The 18,541-nt window shown below is 44.8% G+C and overlaps 1 protein-coding gene across 1 annotated transcript in view; it reads right to left on the reverse strand.

Moving 5' to 3' along the window:
* The window catches only part of LOXHD1 (lipoxygenase homology PLAT domains 1), a gene marked incomplete at its 5' end in the record, with an annotated part of 327,020 nt that overhangs the window by 63,862 nt on the left and 244,617 nt on the right, over positions 1–18,541 (reverse strand). Inside the window, 3 exons of the mRNA XM_084628053.1 lie at positions 134–261; positions 7,644–7,829; positions 17,208–17,416. Coding sequence (XP_084484179.1) covers positions 134–261; positions 7,644–7,829; positions 17,208–17,416 — 523 coding nt within the window. The remainder of the gene's footprint in view (positions 1–133; positions 262–7,643; positions 7,830–17,207; positions 17,417–18,541) is intronic.

An 18,541-nucleotide genomic window follows, 5' to 3' on the forward strand; every position in this document is an offset into this window, starting at 1 on the left:
TTGGAAATGGTGAATGGCACGTTTGCCATTTACTTCAGTGGGAGCAGGAGCAGGGCCCTGACTGTGTTTAAATTTGAAAGCAGAGCTTTTTTGTTGCCTGTTTTTAAGGAACAAAGAGGACAAGATACTGTACCTCTCTCCATTTTTTTCCAGCCGCATCTCCTCAGTGTTCCCGCTGAATCCAAAGAGAGTCATGTAAACACTGGTATCCGTTCCAGCATTTTGGATATCTCCAGTCACAACTGTAACTTCATATAGAATCTGGCAAGGATTGAAACAATCATGAAGCGTCTCACTGCAAACAGCTATTCTTGATCCAAACAAAAGCCTAAGCAAAAAGCGAGTCAAACTCTGCAGTTTGTCTGCTTCTTTAAGTGTAGTTATCATTGCACTGTACCTTTAATACCGGTTCCCTTTATACTGATATTTTCTATTGCAAAGTTACTGGCCAAAACGTATTATGAAATATTTCCTTTTTCATCACCTAACCCTTTTCAGGGGGTTTGACAGCCCCCACAATGTGTCTGAGTGTGAGAGAGACTCTGTTATTACTACACCCATACACACTTTGGAAGTGATAGGCATCTGATGAACTGCGAGGCAGAGATAAATGGCAATGATCATACAGCTTTGTCTATTTCATCTGCACTCTGCCCAGAAATCCATCTCCCTCGAGACTGTTTCGATATTCCAGCCCCGCCCCAAGCAGCTTCAAACTGCTGCCACTTTAAAAAATCAACTTGTAGGAAAATGTTTGTTTCTTCTCCTCAAATACAGTATCCCCCGTGACCTGCCTCCCCAAACGTTACTGCTCTGATGCCCAGAGTGGACAATATTCAGTCCTGCTTCAGTGACAGGTTTAAAGCCTGATACATATCTCACCACATTGCACAGCAAGAATTAGAATCTGGTCTACAGTACGCGGTTATTTCGGAATTAGCCGAGTTACTTCGAAATAAAACTGATTCCATCCACACCACCAAACCAGTTTTTTTTTTATTTAAGGGGCTCTTGAATCCAATTTCTGTACTCCACCTTGGCAAGTGGAGTAGTGCTAAAATCGAGATCGCAGTTCCGGGTTACAGGTACTGTGGTCGAATTCGACATTATTGGCCTCCGGGAGCTATCCCAGAATGCTCCCTTGTGACCGCTCTGGACAACACTCTCAACTCCGATACACTAGCCAGGTTAGCAGTAAAAGCCCCGGGAACTTTTGAATTTCCTGTTTGGTCACCATCAGCACAGGTGACCATCAGCACAGTCCACCATCACAGGCGACCATGCAGAGTCCACCATCACAGAGACTAAGCAGTCCCGGATTTGCAGACGAGCTCCAGCATGGTCCGAACGGGAGGTGCTGGATCTCATTGCATGCTGGGGAGACGAATCTGTTATGGCAGAACTACATTCCAAAAAAAGAAACGCAAATACGTATGCTAAAGTCTCCAGGGCCACAACGGAAAGAGGCTACTCCAGGGACAAAGAGCAGTGTCGTACAAAAATCAAGGAGCTCAGGCAAGTGTACCAAAAAGCCAGGGAGGCGAATCGGTGCTCTGGGTCACAGCCCCATACATGCCGCTTCTACCGTGAGCTGCATGCAATTATGGGGGGTGATGCCACCACAACCCCACCACTGTCCGTGGACACCTGCAAGGGGGAGTAGCATGGAGCAAGGAGGATGAGTTTTTGGAGGACGAAGAGGAGGAGGAGGAGGAGGACAGTGCACAGGCAGCAAGTAGGGAATCCATTTCCTCCCCTAGCCAGAAACTATTCTTAATGCTGGAGACAATAGCCTCCCCCCACTCCCAAGGCATGCTCCCGGACCATCACCCCAGAGAAGGCACTTCTGGTGAGTGAGAGCTTGATCGGAGCCACGCGGTGGGGGAAAACCCAGCTGTGCTGGGCTGTTCGCATTTAGTTTAAAGGGCTAGCTCATCCTTGCTCAGAGCCTCATCGGAGCCATGCAGTGGGAGGGGGGGAGTGGGGGAGCGTGTTGTGTGAAGCGATCATCCCAGAGAGCCTGGCAGTTTGAAAACATTGAAATGAATGCGGAAGAAGCAGAATCCTGCGTGCTCTTTGGGCTTACCATGGCTGCCTGCAAGCTGCATTCTGCTGCCCAGCCGCATCAATAACGTCGATGGCTTACTCACACCAAAGTGGCAGGCACTTCAGTATAAGAAGCAAAATGCGACCTTGTACAGAAAGAACATGTGTTGTTTACTGTGAATTGCCTGTTTCACTGAGAAAGAGTGTCCCCTTTGTTCTCTAGAATGTATCTTTTAAAATACCACCCTCCCCTTTTTCTCCTCCCGCCAGTGCAAATGTTTCAACCCGGCCCCTATCTACTGCGTCCCAGAGGCTGGTCCAGATTAGAAGGCAGAAAAAACGAACTTGGGACGATATGTTCGCCGAGCTCATGCAGTCCTCCCACACTGATAGGGCCCAGCTGAATGCGTGGAGGCAAACAATTGCGGAGTTGCGTAAAGCATTACATGAATACGAAGAGAGGAGGGACACGCGCAATGAGAGCAGGCAGGATGCTATGGTCAAGCTCATGGGGGAGCAAACTGACATGCTCCGCTGTATGATGGATCTAATGCGGGAAAGGCAGCAAGACCACAGACTGCCACTGCAGCCCCTGTATAACCGCCCTCCTCCAAGTTCCATAGCCTCCTCACGCAGACGCCCAAGAACACGTTGGGGGAGGCTAAGGGGACCCACACAGTCAACCCCAGAGGATTGCACAAGCAGCAGAAAGCTGGCATATCCAAAATTTTGATTTGGTTTCTGGACTTGTCCTTCCCTCCTCCTCCACCCCCATAACCCAATCCCTCCCCCCACTCCCCCGCCATCTAGCTTCTGATTTCTCTCAATGTTTGGTGCAACAAATAATAAAAAACAGTTTTTAAACAATTGTGACTTTATTTCCTTTCATATATATAGGGGGCGGGTAACTTTAAGAGAAACAAACACAACTGTCACACCGTAGCCTGGCCAGTCATGAAACTGATTTTCAAAGCTTCTCCAATGTGCAGCGCAATCTGCTGCGCTTTTCTAATCACCCTGTTGTCTGGCTGTGCTAAACTGGCTGCCTGGTGAGTTGCCTCAACCTCCCACCCCGCCATTGACATCTCCCCCTTACTCTCACAGATATCGTGGAGCACACAACAAGCAGCAATTACAACTGGAATATTGGTTGTGCTGAGATCTAACCGAGTCAGTAAACTGCACCAGTGCACTTTTAGATGTCCAAATGCACGTTCTACCACCATTCTGCACTTGCTCAGCCTATAGTTGAACGGCTTCTGACTGCTGTCCAGGGTGCCTGTGTACGGCTTCATGAGCCATGGCATTAAGGGGTAGGCTGGGTCCCCAAGGATAACTATAGGCATTTCAACATCCCCAACAGTAATTTTCTGGTCTGGGAAGTAAGTCCCTTCCTGCAGCTCTTTAAACAGACCAGAGTTCCTGAAGCTGCGAGTGTCATGCACCTTTCCCAGCCATCCCACGATGATGTCGGTGAAACGTCCCTTGTGATCCACCAGTGCTTGCAGCACCATGGAAAAATTGTGGTTTATGTACTGGCCGCCCCGGTGTTCCAGAGCCAAGATAGGGATATGTGTTCCATCTATCGCCCCACCACAGTTAGGGAGCCCCAGCATATTAAAGCCATCCACAATGGTCTGCACATTTACCAAAGTCACTATCCTTGATAGCAGTCGGTCAATGATTGCGTTGGCTACTTGCAGGACAGCAGCTCCCACAGTAGATTTGTCCACTCCAAACTGATTCCCGACTGACCGGTAGCTGTTGGGTGTTGCAAGCTTCCACAGGGCTATGGCCACTCGCTTCTCAACTGTAAGGGCTGCTCTCATTTTGATGTCTTTGTGCTTCAGGGGACAGCAAGTCACAAAGTTCCATGAAAGTGGCCCTATGCATTCGAAAGTTTCGCAGCCACTGGGAATCATCCCATACCTGCAATACTATGTGGTCCCACTAGTCTGTGCTTGTTTCCCGGGCCCAGAATCAGTGTTCCACTGCATGAACCTGGTCCAACGCCACCATGATCTCCCCATCGCCACACGCCATGCTTCTAGGAACGTCTGTGTCCATGTCCTCATCAGTATAGTAATCGCACTGTCGTCGCTTCCTCGCCCGGTACTGCACATACTGCTGGATAACGCGCGAGGTATTTACAATGGTCAAAACTGCAGTGGAGATCTGAGCGGGCTCTATGGCTATGGTGCGCCTGCATGGGTATTCCTGGGAAAAGGGCACGAAATGTAGGAGAGCAGAGTGGCAGTGGAAGAGGTGCTGTTTGGTTCACGGTAGCCGAAAAAAGGCGGGAAATGGTTGTCTTCTGTAGCTTTCACGGAGGCGGGAGCCCAGGACAGACAACATGGAGAAGCTTGGTAGCGCGGCAAGAGCGGGAGAACAGAGTTGGCGGCAGAAGGTGTGCTGCTCGGTTCATGATGGCCGAGCAGAGTTGGCAGTGGAAGCGGTCGATGAGGAAGAGAAAGAGTCGATACTAGAGATTACAAGAGGAAATGCGGGGTGGATTCATAGTAGCAGGAGAGCAGCAGTGCACTGTCTGCTAAAAGCAGTATGGCGTCTGTATGCCAAAAAGGCGCAAAACGATTGTCTGCCATAGTTTTCACAAAGGGAGAAGCGACTGACGACACACACCCAGAAACACCTGTGAGAATGTGTTTGCCCCGTCATGCACTGGGAGCTTAACCCAGAATTCCAATGGGCGGTGGAGACTGCAGGAACTGTGGGATAGCTACCCACAGTGCATCGCTCCGACATTCGATGCTAGCCTCGGTACTGTGGATGCAGTGTGCCAGATTCATGCACTTACTGGGGATACAGAAGACCAAATGTATAAAATCGCTTCAGAAAATTCAAATAGAATAAATTCGAAATAATTTCATACTTTAGACATACCCATAGACTCATAGAATATCAGGGTTGGAAGGGACCTCAGGGGGTCATCTAGTCCAACCCCCTGCTGAAAGCAGGACCAATCCCCAACTAAATCATCCCAGCCAAGACTTTGTCAAGCCTGACCTTAAAAACCTCTAAGGAAGGAGATTCCACCATGTCCCTAGGTAACCCATTCCAGTGTTTCACCACCCTCCTAGTGAAAAAGTTTTTCCTAATATCCAACCTAGATCTCCCGCACTGCAACTTGAGACCATTACTCCTCGATCTGTCATCTGGTACCACTTATAACAGTCTAGATCCATCCTCTTTGGAACCCCCTTTCAGGTAGTTGAAAGCAGCTATCAAATTCCCCCTCATTCTTCTCTTCTGCAGACTAAATAATCCCAGTTCCCTCAGCTTCTCCTCATCAGTCATGTGCTCCATCCCCCTGATCATTTTTGTTGCCCTCTGCTGGACTCTCTCCAATTTGTCCATGTCCTTTCTGTAGTGGGGGGTCCCAAAACTGGACACAGTTCTCCAGATGAGGCCTCACCAATGCCGAATAGAGGGGAATGATCATGTCCCTCGATCCGCTGGCAATGCTCTTACTTATACAGCCCAAAATGCTGTTAGCTTTCGTGGCAACAAGGGCACACTGTTGACTCATATCCAACTTCTCATCCACTGTAACCCCTAGGTCCCTTTTTCCAGAACTGCTGCCTAGCTACTCGGTCCCTAGTCTGTAGCAGTGCATGGGATTCTTCCATCCCAAGTGCAGAATTGGGTGTCTTAGCCATGGCAAAGTGGAGATTCCCACTCTCCCAGTGCGATACACAGTACTTGCATCTAGCTCTGGAAGGTCCCAAGATATCAGACTTTAAAGTTGTGCCAGCTTATGCATAGGAATGCTACTTGGGGTCGTTTTCAACATATTAGTTTTACTTTATTCTCTTTCTCTGAGATGTAAACAGCTGGACTCATGGGGTAAAATATTTCAAAAGCACCTACGTGATTTAGGTCCCTGAGTCCCAATGCTCCATGGGACTCTCAATAACATTTCAAAAAGCACCTAAGTGACCTAGAAGTCCCTCTGAAAGTCAATGGGACTTAGTTACCTAAGTCACTTAGGCACTCTTGCAGATGTTTTTCATGGTAACTAAGGCCCTTGGGTTTATCAGTGGAGGGATATCTGAAACTGTCCCAATACACTGTACTCCTTATTGGTGTGATACGTTATGTAGGTTTTATAGGCATCAGTCATGGATGCCACATTATTCAAGAGTGTCAAAGGAATAGGAGGGAAAATAAATTAAAACTGATACATTTAAATTATGCGGCAGCTGTGCAGGAGGTGAAGAAAAATCATACCATTAACTTTCCAAAAATAGTTAAAGGTGCCAGTCCTCACCAATGCCAACAAATTTGGAGTTTCTGATCCAAGACATTTATAAGGAAAGATGGGACAGGATATGTTATGAACTGTTCGAAAAGTGAAACCTACCCTTCAGTATTTGAACTCTCAGCTCTCAGACACTGTCCCTAATTTCCCCTAAATTTTCCAGCAAAATTCTGGCATAACTTCACATATGAGATTTCAGGTGGGTGGAATTACTTTTGGTAAACTTAAGGAAGTGGTGGGCAACACTGAGCTTTTAATGGAAAACTAAGCTTAAACCTTAATTAGCATCAATATTGATTTATGGATGACACATTAGAGGAGGTCTCTGGTGTGACTCTTTGAAAGCTGTCAAGGTGAAAGTTAAAGAACTGGTGGAACGTTTCAGATAAAGGAGATCTTAGTCCCGGTTTTCTGCCCAAAGTCTTCTTTATGAGTGCACTAGGTTCTACTGTTGAAGGCTGTGTGCAGTGGCTGTGTCTGTCAGTAGAAAATGTTATTATACTTCTGTTTGTCTGGGGTACAAAAAAGATTTTATGAGTAAATTTCATTTAATTGGAAGTCAGGAGCAATGTATGAAATTACTGTTTTACCAGTAGGGTGATTTAGCTGTGAATATAGATTTACCAACAGAGATTTCAGACCAAAACTGTATTATTGTCTCACTCGTCAACATTATTGTCTGCTAGTATTTCCATTATGAATCTTATTTCCAAGGACTGCATAATTCAGGCTTTTTAAATTTGTATTGGGTTAAAATATAGCACACAACATCTCATCTCAAATGTTTATATATATATATATATAGTGGTTTTTGTCTTTTCTTTTTAATTTTTCTTGGCTATATTTGATTTAAATCATTTGGTACTTGATTCAACAGATAAGCAAAGCTATAAAAGTCTAATGGTTTCCAGATGCTTTCTTTTAATTGAGCAAAAACAAAAATATTTTTTTTCTGAAACACAAACTTTGTACAAAAACAATCCGCAAACTTCATTCAAACAAAAAGTCACATCTTACTTTGTTAACTTTGAAATTATTTCCTGTGCATACAATATAACAGATTAGAAATTATTTTTTTAGAATTGTAAATATATACAGTGCTTTATCACAGGTAATGATACTAAGCAAAAATTATAAATAAATAATAAATATACCTTTTAAAAATAAGAAACCCAAACCTCATGTAGAAAGTACAGTAGTTTACAAATGTATTCACTGTAGTTATGTTATAATCTGTTACCATATATGGCACATACACACTTATATAGAGGTAGGTTTTAATTTAATTGCTAAAGAGTAACAACATCTTAGAACATACCTTGTGGCCAATGTTAACACAATCTGCATCCAGGATGTTGAAGACACGTGAAGTGAGACCATCCCCTCGGTCTCTGGCCAGCCAGCATTTACAGACAAAGGTATACATGACCCCTTTAGTGGGCACAATGAGTGTTAGCTCTTCTACTAGCCAGGAGCTCTCTGGTGTGGCACCATCATGACCCAGCTACAACATTCAGAGAGATAAAAACATTGACTGTTAAAGGAAGTATAGATGTATCCAGGGATCCTAATAGGAAATGATCAGACCAGATGTTTTAATTGGTAATGACAGCCAAAGCCAGTTTATTTCATGTACTGCTGAAATGCAGTCACCTCCAGGATGGAACAGAGCAGATGTAAAACAATGCATGACATTTCTACATGAAAGGAAGGATGTCAGTGTCCACTGCAGTTAATACTAGTTAAGGTGCTCAGATATCATACTGATGGCCATGATTTTAAAACCTAGACAGAAGTGAAGGACAATACAATACCCTAATTGTATATACGTGTGTGTGTGTGTGGGAAAAGTGATATTAAAAAGGCAGAATGCAACTGCCCACATTGAAACATGGTCAAGAAACACCCCTATTGTTGCAAAAAGTACCACACCTATTACAGCATCACCCCCTTCCACTCCACCAACAATAGCAGTTATGACCACCCACTTGTTGGCTCCGCTTAGTTGGCATTTTCTTCCCTGCCATTCCCCATGTACAGAATGGCCTCATCACACCCTGTAAGGCCATACACCCCCTCCCATACACACACCAACCCCCCATATGTATGTCTGTATATAAAAATACATATATCGGATTGCTTCCCTCTTCCCTAACTTTGGTATGTGGCTCATTTTCTTGAATTGTAAGCTCTTCCGGGCAGGAACTGTGTCTGCTTCTCAGTGGGGCCCCAATGTTGATCAGAGTCTCTAACTGCTACTGTACTATAAATATTAAATGGATCTTTAAATGACCATTTGGTTCCAGGACCTCTGGAAGGCTGGTCCAAGGGGCACTAGCTTAGGAATTGGGGGACCTGGGTTTAATTTCCTGCTCTGCCATAGACTTTCTGTATGGCCTTGGACAAGTCACCTAGTCTCTCTGTGCCTTAGTTCCCCGTCTGTAAAATGGAGATAATGGTCCTTCCATAGCTCCCAGGGATGGCGTGAGGATAAATACATTAAAGATTGTGAGGCACTGAGGGTACGTCTACACTGCAATTAAAACATCCATGGCACTCGGAGCCTGGGTCAGCTCCCTCAGAGAGACCAGCCTGAGCCCAAACATCTACACTGAGACTTTAGAGCCCCATGGCCTGAGTCAGCTGACCTGGGCCAGCAGTGGCCATGCCACAATGCAGACAAACCCTCAGATACTATGGTGATGGTGCCATCTGCTTATCTTAGATAGACAGCTGAAAGCTGGTCCCGAAGCAGCACAGTAACCCCAGCACTATGCTGAGCATTGGTTCAGTACTGACTCAGTGTGAAGAATGCCTCATATTTAGTTATCATCATTCTGCACCTCCTTGAAGCGTCTCCCAGCCTTCGCCTATGAGATCTGACACATCACAGCTGGAGATGGTACAGCTGCAGTCAACTGCTAATCCTTCAAACTCCTCTCCAAGAACGTGTGTGTCACTGTTAAATAACTGGGGAGATTAATCTTAGCACATCCCTAACAGAATAATTCTGTATCCCAATCACAAAAAGCAAACTTCTCTCCGTCAGTCATTCTAATGAACAATCTGTTCATAACAGGCTGGAAATAAGAGCTGCCTGCAGTTCATTATTTTCAAAGCAAAACTTATGCATCATTAAGAGATACAGAACTCTTAGCTCTCAACTATTACAAATTATTTTCTGAACCCCTCTAAATATAAAATAACTTTTTAAGAATAACAGCTCTATCGAGGATGAGAGGTCTGTATCTTACTCCACCCAAAAACAAATGATCATTTTATCAAACAGTCTCAACCATCACTCCTATTAGGAATATTATTACACCGATAATGTCTGTGCAGCCGCAGACAATTGATGCTAACCACTCGGGACGTTCAAGTGCACAGTGGATGCAATAATTCTCAGATTCCGAGGGGGGTGTGGAGAATGCACTTGCTTTTCCGCACCCTCCCTGCCAACATAGCAGCCCTTATGAGAACACGTGCACTGTTTCTTTAAATCTGTAGGAAGATGCCAGGAATGAGGAGGATGGGGAAGTCCTAGAAAGCAGACACAGAGTAGCTTTAGGGGAAATTCTGTTGGGACTCCTGTGAAAGTCTGCTTCTTGTCTCAATTCATTACAAATGTCCCACTAGGCATCATTCTGGGACACCTCTTGACATCAACATTTGCATTCTGGGCTACCTTTGAGAATCCAGAAGACCAGCAGACTTTCATCGGTCCTCTAGGCTGACTAGGTGTCTGGTTTTTGACCAGAATATCTGGTTGAAAAGGGATCCTGGAGGCTCACCGGGCCATTGAATCTCTGGTTTGCAGCATCGCACAGGGAACTGTGGCCAATGGGAGCTGCAGGGGTGGCGCCTGTGGATGGGGCAGCGCGCAGAGTAGCCTAGCTGTGCCTCCGCATAGGAGCTGGAGGAGGAACATGCTGCTGCTTCTGGGAGCTGCTTGAGATAAACGCCACCCAGAGCCTGCACCCTGACCCCTCCCCCGTGCCCCGACCCCCTGCCCCAGCCCTGAGCCCCCTCCCACCCTCCGAACCCCTCAGTCCAAACCTGGAGCACCCTCCTGCACCCCAAACCCCTCATCCCCGGCCCCACCCAGAGCCTGCATCCCTAGCTGGAGCCCTCACACCCATCCCTCACTCCAAACCCCTCAGACCCAGTCTGGAGTCCCCTCCTGTACCCCAAATCCCTCATTCCTGGCTCCACATCAGAGCCCACACCCCCAGCTGGAGCTCTCACTCCAACACACACCCCAAGCCCCTCCTGCACCCTGAACTCCTCATTTCTGATCCCATCTCAGAACCCACACCCCCCAGCCCAGATCCCGTAGCTCCTCCCAAACCCCAAATCCCTGCCTCAGTTTGGAGCCCCTTCCCATACTCCAAAACCCTTAGCTCCACCCCCTAGCCCAGAACCCCCTCCTGCACCCCAAACCCCTCATCCCGGTCCCCACCCCAGAGCCTGCACCCCCCAATTGGAGCCCTCACCCCTCTCTCATTCCAACCAAGTGCCTCAGCCTGGAGCCCCCTCCTGCATTCTGAACTCCTCATTTCTGCGCCCCCCCGCCCCCAGAGCCTGCATCCCCCACTGGAGCCCTCACCCCCTCCTGCACTCCAGCCCCCTGAGCTAATGCGGTGAAAATGAGTGAGTGAGTGAGGGTGAGGAGAGCGAGCAACACAAAGAGGGGGATAGAGTGAGTGGGGGGCGGGGTCTTGGAGAAGGGGCAGGGCATGGATGGGGCCTCAGAGGAGGGGCAGGGCAGGGGATGAGGCAAGGGTGTTCAGTTTTGTGGGAGTAGAAAGTCGGCAACCCTAAGGTTTTAAACATTGGTCTGAGGACTGGAGTTAAAACTTAGTTCAGTGCTGAATTACCCCTACAGCATGGTCAGTGCGGCATTCAGAACATAACTCTGGGATTATTTAATTTTGAGTTTTCTTAGCAGGTTACTTTTGAGCCTGCAGGAATGGTAAATAGCTGTCATATTTGTTCCTTTTCGAAATGAATCGTGCAATAAGCCACATCAATACATTGCATGGTCTTAAGTCATAATCACACCAGAGGGTAGTCTCTGAACATAGAGCCATAATGACCATCTGGGAAGACTGATGATATTTCTGGCTGGGATGCTGAAAGGATCCTAACGAAGCAGAATTTCAGAGAGACTTGGGTGCCTAACCTCACAGCTGCTTTGAAAATCCTAGTCACTGTTGTTATTTCTCAGAGTCTAAAGTTTGCTAGGCTCTTCACAATACTGATAATAAGGCAGGGAGCCTGCCCTTAAGAGCCTACAATCAAATTTCAGATGTGACACAACAATAGGGTAAACTAAAAAAACAGAAGGGGAAAGAACAGACAAAGGTCACAGCAAAGAGATTACATGGTTAGGGTCTGATGCTCGGAGGTGCTGAGAATCTCCCGGACTCCTGAGAGCAGAGAATGCTCAGTGTCTTTCCAGATCAGGTCAAGCACACAGCACAGTGGGGCAGAATTTGTAACAACGAAATGAGCTCGGCTCTTTCTGGTAGGTATCATGTCAGAGGTGAATCTTGTGGAGGGATTTGAATGAGGACAGGACATAGATTCCTGGCATATCAGCCCAAGAAAGACACCCCATGCACAGGGGGAAATGTGGAATTTTAAATAATATTGTGATTCTCTGTGGCAGTCGAAATCAAAGATGCTGGGCTATTTTTCTTTATTAGGAGAAAAAAATGAACATGAGTTTAAGAAAGCACTATTCAGTGTTCACCAAGTGCCTGCCTGTCGTTTCCTGCGACTACCAGGTGTCCACATTATTTTTATTTCAATGTGTAAATTAAAATTTATCATTACAAAGTTTTAGAGATGTAGGCAAAGCAGGCAGCAAAGGGGCCTTCTCATATCACTCAAATCTTCATTGTGTCTGTCTTTAAAATACATGATTACAAACTGCATCACAGTGCAGATATTACTATGCTAGTAAAGCCAGTCGAACAGAGTACAGAGACTATTCCAGCATCTTCTGCAATATACTTTGTTATTTCTGCTCAAGAATTTATGTCTATAACCTCTCACGTTCTGCTAATAGCAAGCAAATGCCAATTCCAAATACCCAGGTGTTCTTCACCTCCACCAAGTAGATAACTAGCAAGCAATTTTCTTCCCCAGTACCTCTAAAGGGTACAATATTGTACAAGAAAAGAAGCACATGTGCCATGGCAGCCAATGCAGATTGGCTTGTGGATGTCATACTGAGATGCATTTTAACCAGGAGAGACTTTCCAGGCACAGGGGACGGCATGAAAAGAGGCACAAAACCCTGAGTGGGTGACTATCAAAACAGAGGCAGGGCACATTAAAAAGGAAAAATGGGCAAATGAATAGGAGGGTGGATAGGATAATGATAGGGCCTATTGAGGCTTTAGGAGCCCAAGTGGCCAGAGGCTAGCTTAAAAGCTGTGTGTTATTTCTTGATTTTTATTCTTCTCTCTCTCTCTCTCTCTCTCTCTCTCAATTTCACCTTCACATCATTTCCTTCCCCCCTTTTCCTCTCTATTATTTTCTCCCCTCGTCCTGCCTGTCGCCCTTCTCACAGTGTCCCTACCTACTTCACACTTCCTTCTCTGATTCCCCATTCCCTCTCTTCCTCCCACCATTCCTGCTCATTTCTTTATCCTTCTTTCCCCAGACTGCTGATTTTCTCTCCTTTCCTCTTGAACAGTTTGGTGGAGGCCAATACTTGTTCACCCACAACTTACCTGCCCAGGTCAGAGGTACATTTACATATAAACATACACTGGAGAGGGAGGGGGAAGAGGCGTTATAACTTGCCTAACTTTGAAAATCTGCACCAAAAATGCTTGGATACAAATTGGCCTAACGTTAATAACTAGGCACTTAGAGTGCATTAAGGAAGTGGCTTGATAATAAACTAAAAGCTATTAGAAAGCACAGCTCAAGGTGTCAGAATGCATTGCTTGAATGGAAGTTAATGGAAGCATTACACTTTAACCATTACCTGCTGCAACAGGGCATGCAAGTTCAAGAGATTTTCAATTTGTTTAGGTTTCAGAGTAACAGCCGTGTTAGTCTGTATTCGTAAAAAGAAAAGGAGTACTTGTGGCACCTTAGAGACTAACCAATTTATTATTATTTATTTATTATTTATTATTATTTATAATATATTATAAATTGGTTAGTCTCTAAGGTGCCACAAGTACTCCTTTTCAATTTGTTTAGGAGTTCTCTCTCTTTGTATATTTCACTCCTCTCTCTCTCTCTAGACAAAAAAATTTAAAAAGGCTTGTCAGCACATCTGGAAAGTTAACAGCAACAGCTGGGCATGGCCTGGAATGGACTGCCTATTGAAATCCTCAGTCCTGGTGGGCTTCGGCTTGCAGAAAGACTGCAGTACTTGTGGGACTTGGGTTAACTTTCAGGAGGTGGTAACTGCCATGTGGAGCAAGAATTATTCATATTTTGACAATTCATACTACATTTAAACTCAGTGATGGGGAGTTTATGTAAATTCTGTCTCCCTGAGCCATAACAATGATAAAAAAAGAAAGGTTCCTTTTGTAGGAGCTCTGATCTGTGCACATTGCTTATGAGCCATGATTAATTCTCGTTTTTGAGGCCCTCCAAGCTCTGAAAACAATTTCCATGTTTAGCTAGAAAATTATACAAGATGTTTTTCTCACTGGAGGCAGCTTATGAAACTCAGAGGGAAGCACTGCAAAAATCAACAAGGGAAAAGGTGAATAGAGAATAGGAGCAGTGTTTTCCCCAGGAATTGAAATTAGGGTGTGTGTGTTCAAATTTACAAGGGGGGCGGCAGGTCAGGGCCGCTGAGGGGTGAGACTGTGAGGGTGAAGGTGGGCTGCATGGCACCATAGTAAAAACTGAAAAATGTTTCATGACCATTTGATTAGATTTTACAATCATCACACAAATTAAAGTTGGCTACTCAAGCCTTCTATGAAGCACTACATCTACATCCTTCTTGGTTTCTTGTTATAATTGTGCACAACTCTGTTAATGAACTTCTTGAATGCAATGCATTCATCTTTGGTCGCTTCTCATATGTCCAGTACTTCCATTCCTTCAATTGATATGCTCATTAGTTCATTCACATGATCAGGCAGAAGGCGACTTCTTTCAAAACACAAAATTCTATTCAATGATGAAAAAGAACGCTCAGCTGTAGCTGTTGTGACTGGGAGTAGCAAGAGATGAATTCCTACTTCTTTCAGCCCAGGAAACATAGCATAAAGATCGAGTTGAGCCACTAGTGATGATAAAAAAGAAGTTGAGGTCAAATCTTCATTCATTCATCGTATGATATTCCACTCTGTGTTCAAATTCTCTCTTCTGTCCTGAGCACATGGCAGCCCCATTGCTGGTAGTGCCTCACTCCACTCAACTGTCGGTGTTTTATAGGACAGGGATCCGTAAAAGCTACATAGAGGTTGAGTAGAATGTAGAAGTCGCTGTTGTAGATTTTTAAGAATCAAGTCTGTGTACTTTTTCAGTTGTCTTAACAAACACTTCTCGTCCTCTTCACTTAATGATTCAGTATAAATGCCTTTATTAGTCAACTTCTGGATTGAAGTCTTTTTCAATGGACAGCTCTCTGATTGATCCAAAAGTTGGACTAATTTGAACTTCAGTCCCAGTGTATCTTCTATATTTTCCAAGATATTCAGTCTTTTTGGACTCTTGCAGAAAAAAGAATATAATGAAGACATTAAATATATAGCTTTTCTAATGTCTTTTGAAGAGTCTGCAGCTTGTACTAGTGCTAGTTGGAGTAGATGGCCTCTGCAGTGTGTATAGGAGAGACTAGGGTTACACTTCTATCTGAGCAAAGCTTGTGCTCCACCATGTCTTCCACAGAAGTTTGCAGCTCCATCAAAAGCACAAGCAGCCATCTGTTCGGGGTCCAATTGACAAGCAGTTAACTCTTCTAAGATGCGGGTTGTCACAGATGCAGCCAATCTCTCTTCTATAACTTGAACATCTAGAAATGCATCTACTGGCCTACCACTGACATCAAGATAACGTACACAATGACTTAATACTTGGTGACCATTTGCATTGGTGCATTCATCAGCCATGTATGCAAATTTTTTGAATGTGGTGAGAGAGTTCTTCACTTTTTCAACTGTTGAGTCTTTCACTGTTGCACCACATGCGTCTAGCCAGTCAGTTGAGTTTCTTGCAGAAAGATAGTGAACATTTGCTGGTCTTGTTTGGAACCACTGTTCAACTTCAGAACAAGTGACAATGCACTTAACATTGGCCTCCAATCTATAGTGTGTGGTATCTCTTGCTTAAATAGAAAGTACGGTGCCACGGCCCGGTTTGTTTGCAAGAACTGTGTTGAGTAACAGCCTCATTATCACTCACTGGTGTTGTCCTTGGTCAGTGGAGACTCAGAGTTCAGAGGTGCTTTCACATGAGTTCACCTCCTAGGTGGGGGGCAAGAAGGCACCTTGCTCATTCCTCCAGCTGCTCACTGTTCGCTCTGGCCGCTGTTGTTCGTTGTGCCACCGTTCACTCCATCGCTCTGTTGCCAACGGCCCTGCGCCGTCATCTTCTGCTGCCACCTGCCACTGTGACCTCTGCGAGTTGGTCTCTTGAGGTTCCACCCAGCTCTCAGTGATTTTAGCTGAGTTCTCAGTGGGGGAACCTCACTGTTAGTGCAGACTGGGCTGTCTCTTCCACAGAAACTCTGTCCCACAGCAGGTCTAAGCATTTAGTCCTGAATATCAGTGATTTCAGCTGTAGTGGTCACTTAACAAAACAAAGACTATCTATGGAGCCTAATCAGCTCTGTCTTTAAACAGTGGAGAGGGGCAGGTCTAATAGTACTTGTGACTCAGGCAGACCATCAGGCAAAACACCTGTCCCCACCCTCTCTCGTGATGCCCTCAATCAGCACAGGCTAAAGTACAGTGCTACTGCCCTTTACTCATACAATAAGAATAACAACATTTCTTTACCCCTCGCATTCAAATGATTTGTAACCCAACCCCAGCCAAAATCTATCACTTGGGCAACATAGCTCTGTTTGCTGGATACCTAGGTAGATTAGGTGTGAATGTAAATACAGTCTGGTCCTGAAGCCTTTCCCTCCAGCCCCCAGCTCATCACTAGCTGTCAGGGAGAGCTCATTTAGACTTTGCTTACAAATCATAATTTGAAATGATTAGGTTGGCCAACATCACGGAAATGAATGCACTGACATTGTCATAAACAGCTGTACAAGGAAGCTAGTCTACGTTCATACTTTTCAAATCTATTATACTTTTTCAGATACACGTATTTTATCATACACTGCATATGATTTTAAAGTGTGTATCAATGTTTCGATTTCAATTCACATTTCCAAACAATCACTAAATTGGCAACACTGCATGTAACTAGTTCACAAAACTGGGGCGGGTGTTGGGGAAATTCAGGAGAGGGGGTAAACACCCCCATGGGGGGGTGTAGGGAAATTCCTGGGCCTATTTTTACTGCACCTGTGGATAAATTATAACTGCACCAGATAAAAAAACAAATTTACTTTGAAGATGTTCAAACAACCGTCTTATGGAAGAGCAACTGTCATTTTATTAGAGATGGGACAAAACTGGGACATCAATATCAAAGGCATTTAAATTTTGCAGATTTTGAACCTGCCCTCTGAAGTCTTGGTTCTAAGTCTGATCCAAAACCAGAAGGGACTTATTTGCTGACTCTGGTTTGGGTGTAGTTGAAATCTTGTGAGAGAACAACTTGAGAGAACCCCATTTTCTATTCTGGATCCAAACACCTCCTCTTTTGGCCTTTTCTAACTATACTGAAGATAGGTGAAACATGCTCCAATGACCATTCTTTGTTCACACAGTACCTCCAATTTTTTGATCTCCCCAACATCTAATCCCATAACAGAGAACTTCTCCACGGAGCCATCAGCAAACTGTTTCTTTTCTTTCAGGAGATCCAGCCACATTCTGCCTGTCTGCACTTTCTGAGGACCCGTAATGATGATGTAAACTCGGCTCTCGGTGCTTGAATCATATTCTGTGCCAGTAGTGATGATGAGGTGATATGGAATCACTGCAAAGGACAAAGTTCCATTAATCAGAAAACGTGTACAGAGACGCAAGGGTACCAACATCTCAAGTGCCAATAGTCTAATCCTAAAAGGTGCGGAGTGCCTCCTGAGAGGTGTTGAGTAATCTCAATCTGTGAGATGCACATCACCTTGCAGGATTGGGCTATGAATGTGTGCTGGGAAATTTTCCCATATACACACACACAGGGCCAAATTCTGCCTTCACTTACCTCCCACGCAACCCATTCAGTTCCATAAGGTTACACAGGGTGCATTTCAGTGCAGAATTTTCCTGTGTAGACTAAGGGCCTGGTTTTGATTTACATTAAGGGACCTTAGTGTCAACAAGACTCAGGCCCTACATCATAAATAGGCCAGCAGACCAAAGAGTTCACACACTCATAGGATAACAAAGGCACAAAAAACTCTGTTAGCGCCAAGCCAAACAGAATCATTGACTGAACATCCCCAGTACCACTGTAGTTCCTCCTTGTTCTTTATTCAAGGATCACTTTGATACATGGGGCACTTTCAGGGCTCCAGTGTCCCTTTACATAGTCAAGGAAAACTATGAATGTTCTCATATTAAAGGTTAGACACTGAATAATATTTATACATTATATAATATATATTTGGGGAAAAAACCCTTCAGACCATAGCTTCGGAGCTTCCCTAGGTAGTTTTATAGTGGTTTTGAAACATTTCAGCTCAGCTGTTAGTAAGGAAGAGCTGTTTCTCCAGTGACAGGCTGCTTTTCAAGTGGTTTCCAAGAGCCCATTTGGGTACGTCTGTTGGGCGATGAAGAGAAAGATGATGAATACACCTATGACTTCTCAGAACATTTCACGCCAAGCTGTACAACATGTTCACAACAAAATATGTTCAAAACTCTGTGAAATGTACCTCAGCACAAACTCCAAACTTGGCCGAGGTTAATCAACAGATTGTTTTTTTGGGGGAGAGGGGAGGGAGGTGGCATTATCTGACTAAAATATGATGATATAGATCATTGTTGCAACCACTGTTATATTTTTGCAACAAATCTTGTACAAAATGTGGCATGTAAGATGTCTATGAAAAGGTTATGATTTTCTGGTTATGATTATGCTATCTGTATGCATGTATCA

Source organism: Lepidochelys olivacea, assembly GCF_965140295.1.
Source record: "Lepidochelys olivacea isolate rLepOli2 genome assembly, chromosome: 5".
NCBI classification, from domain to species: Eukaryota; Metazoa; Chordata; order Testudines; family Cheloniidae; genus Lepidochelys; species Lepidochelys olivacea.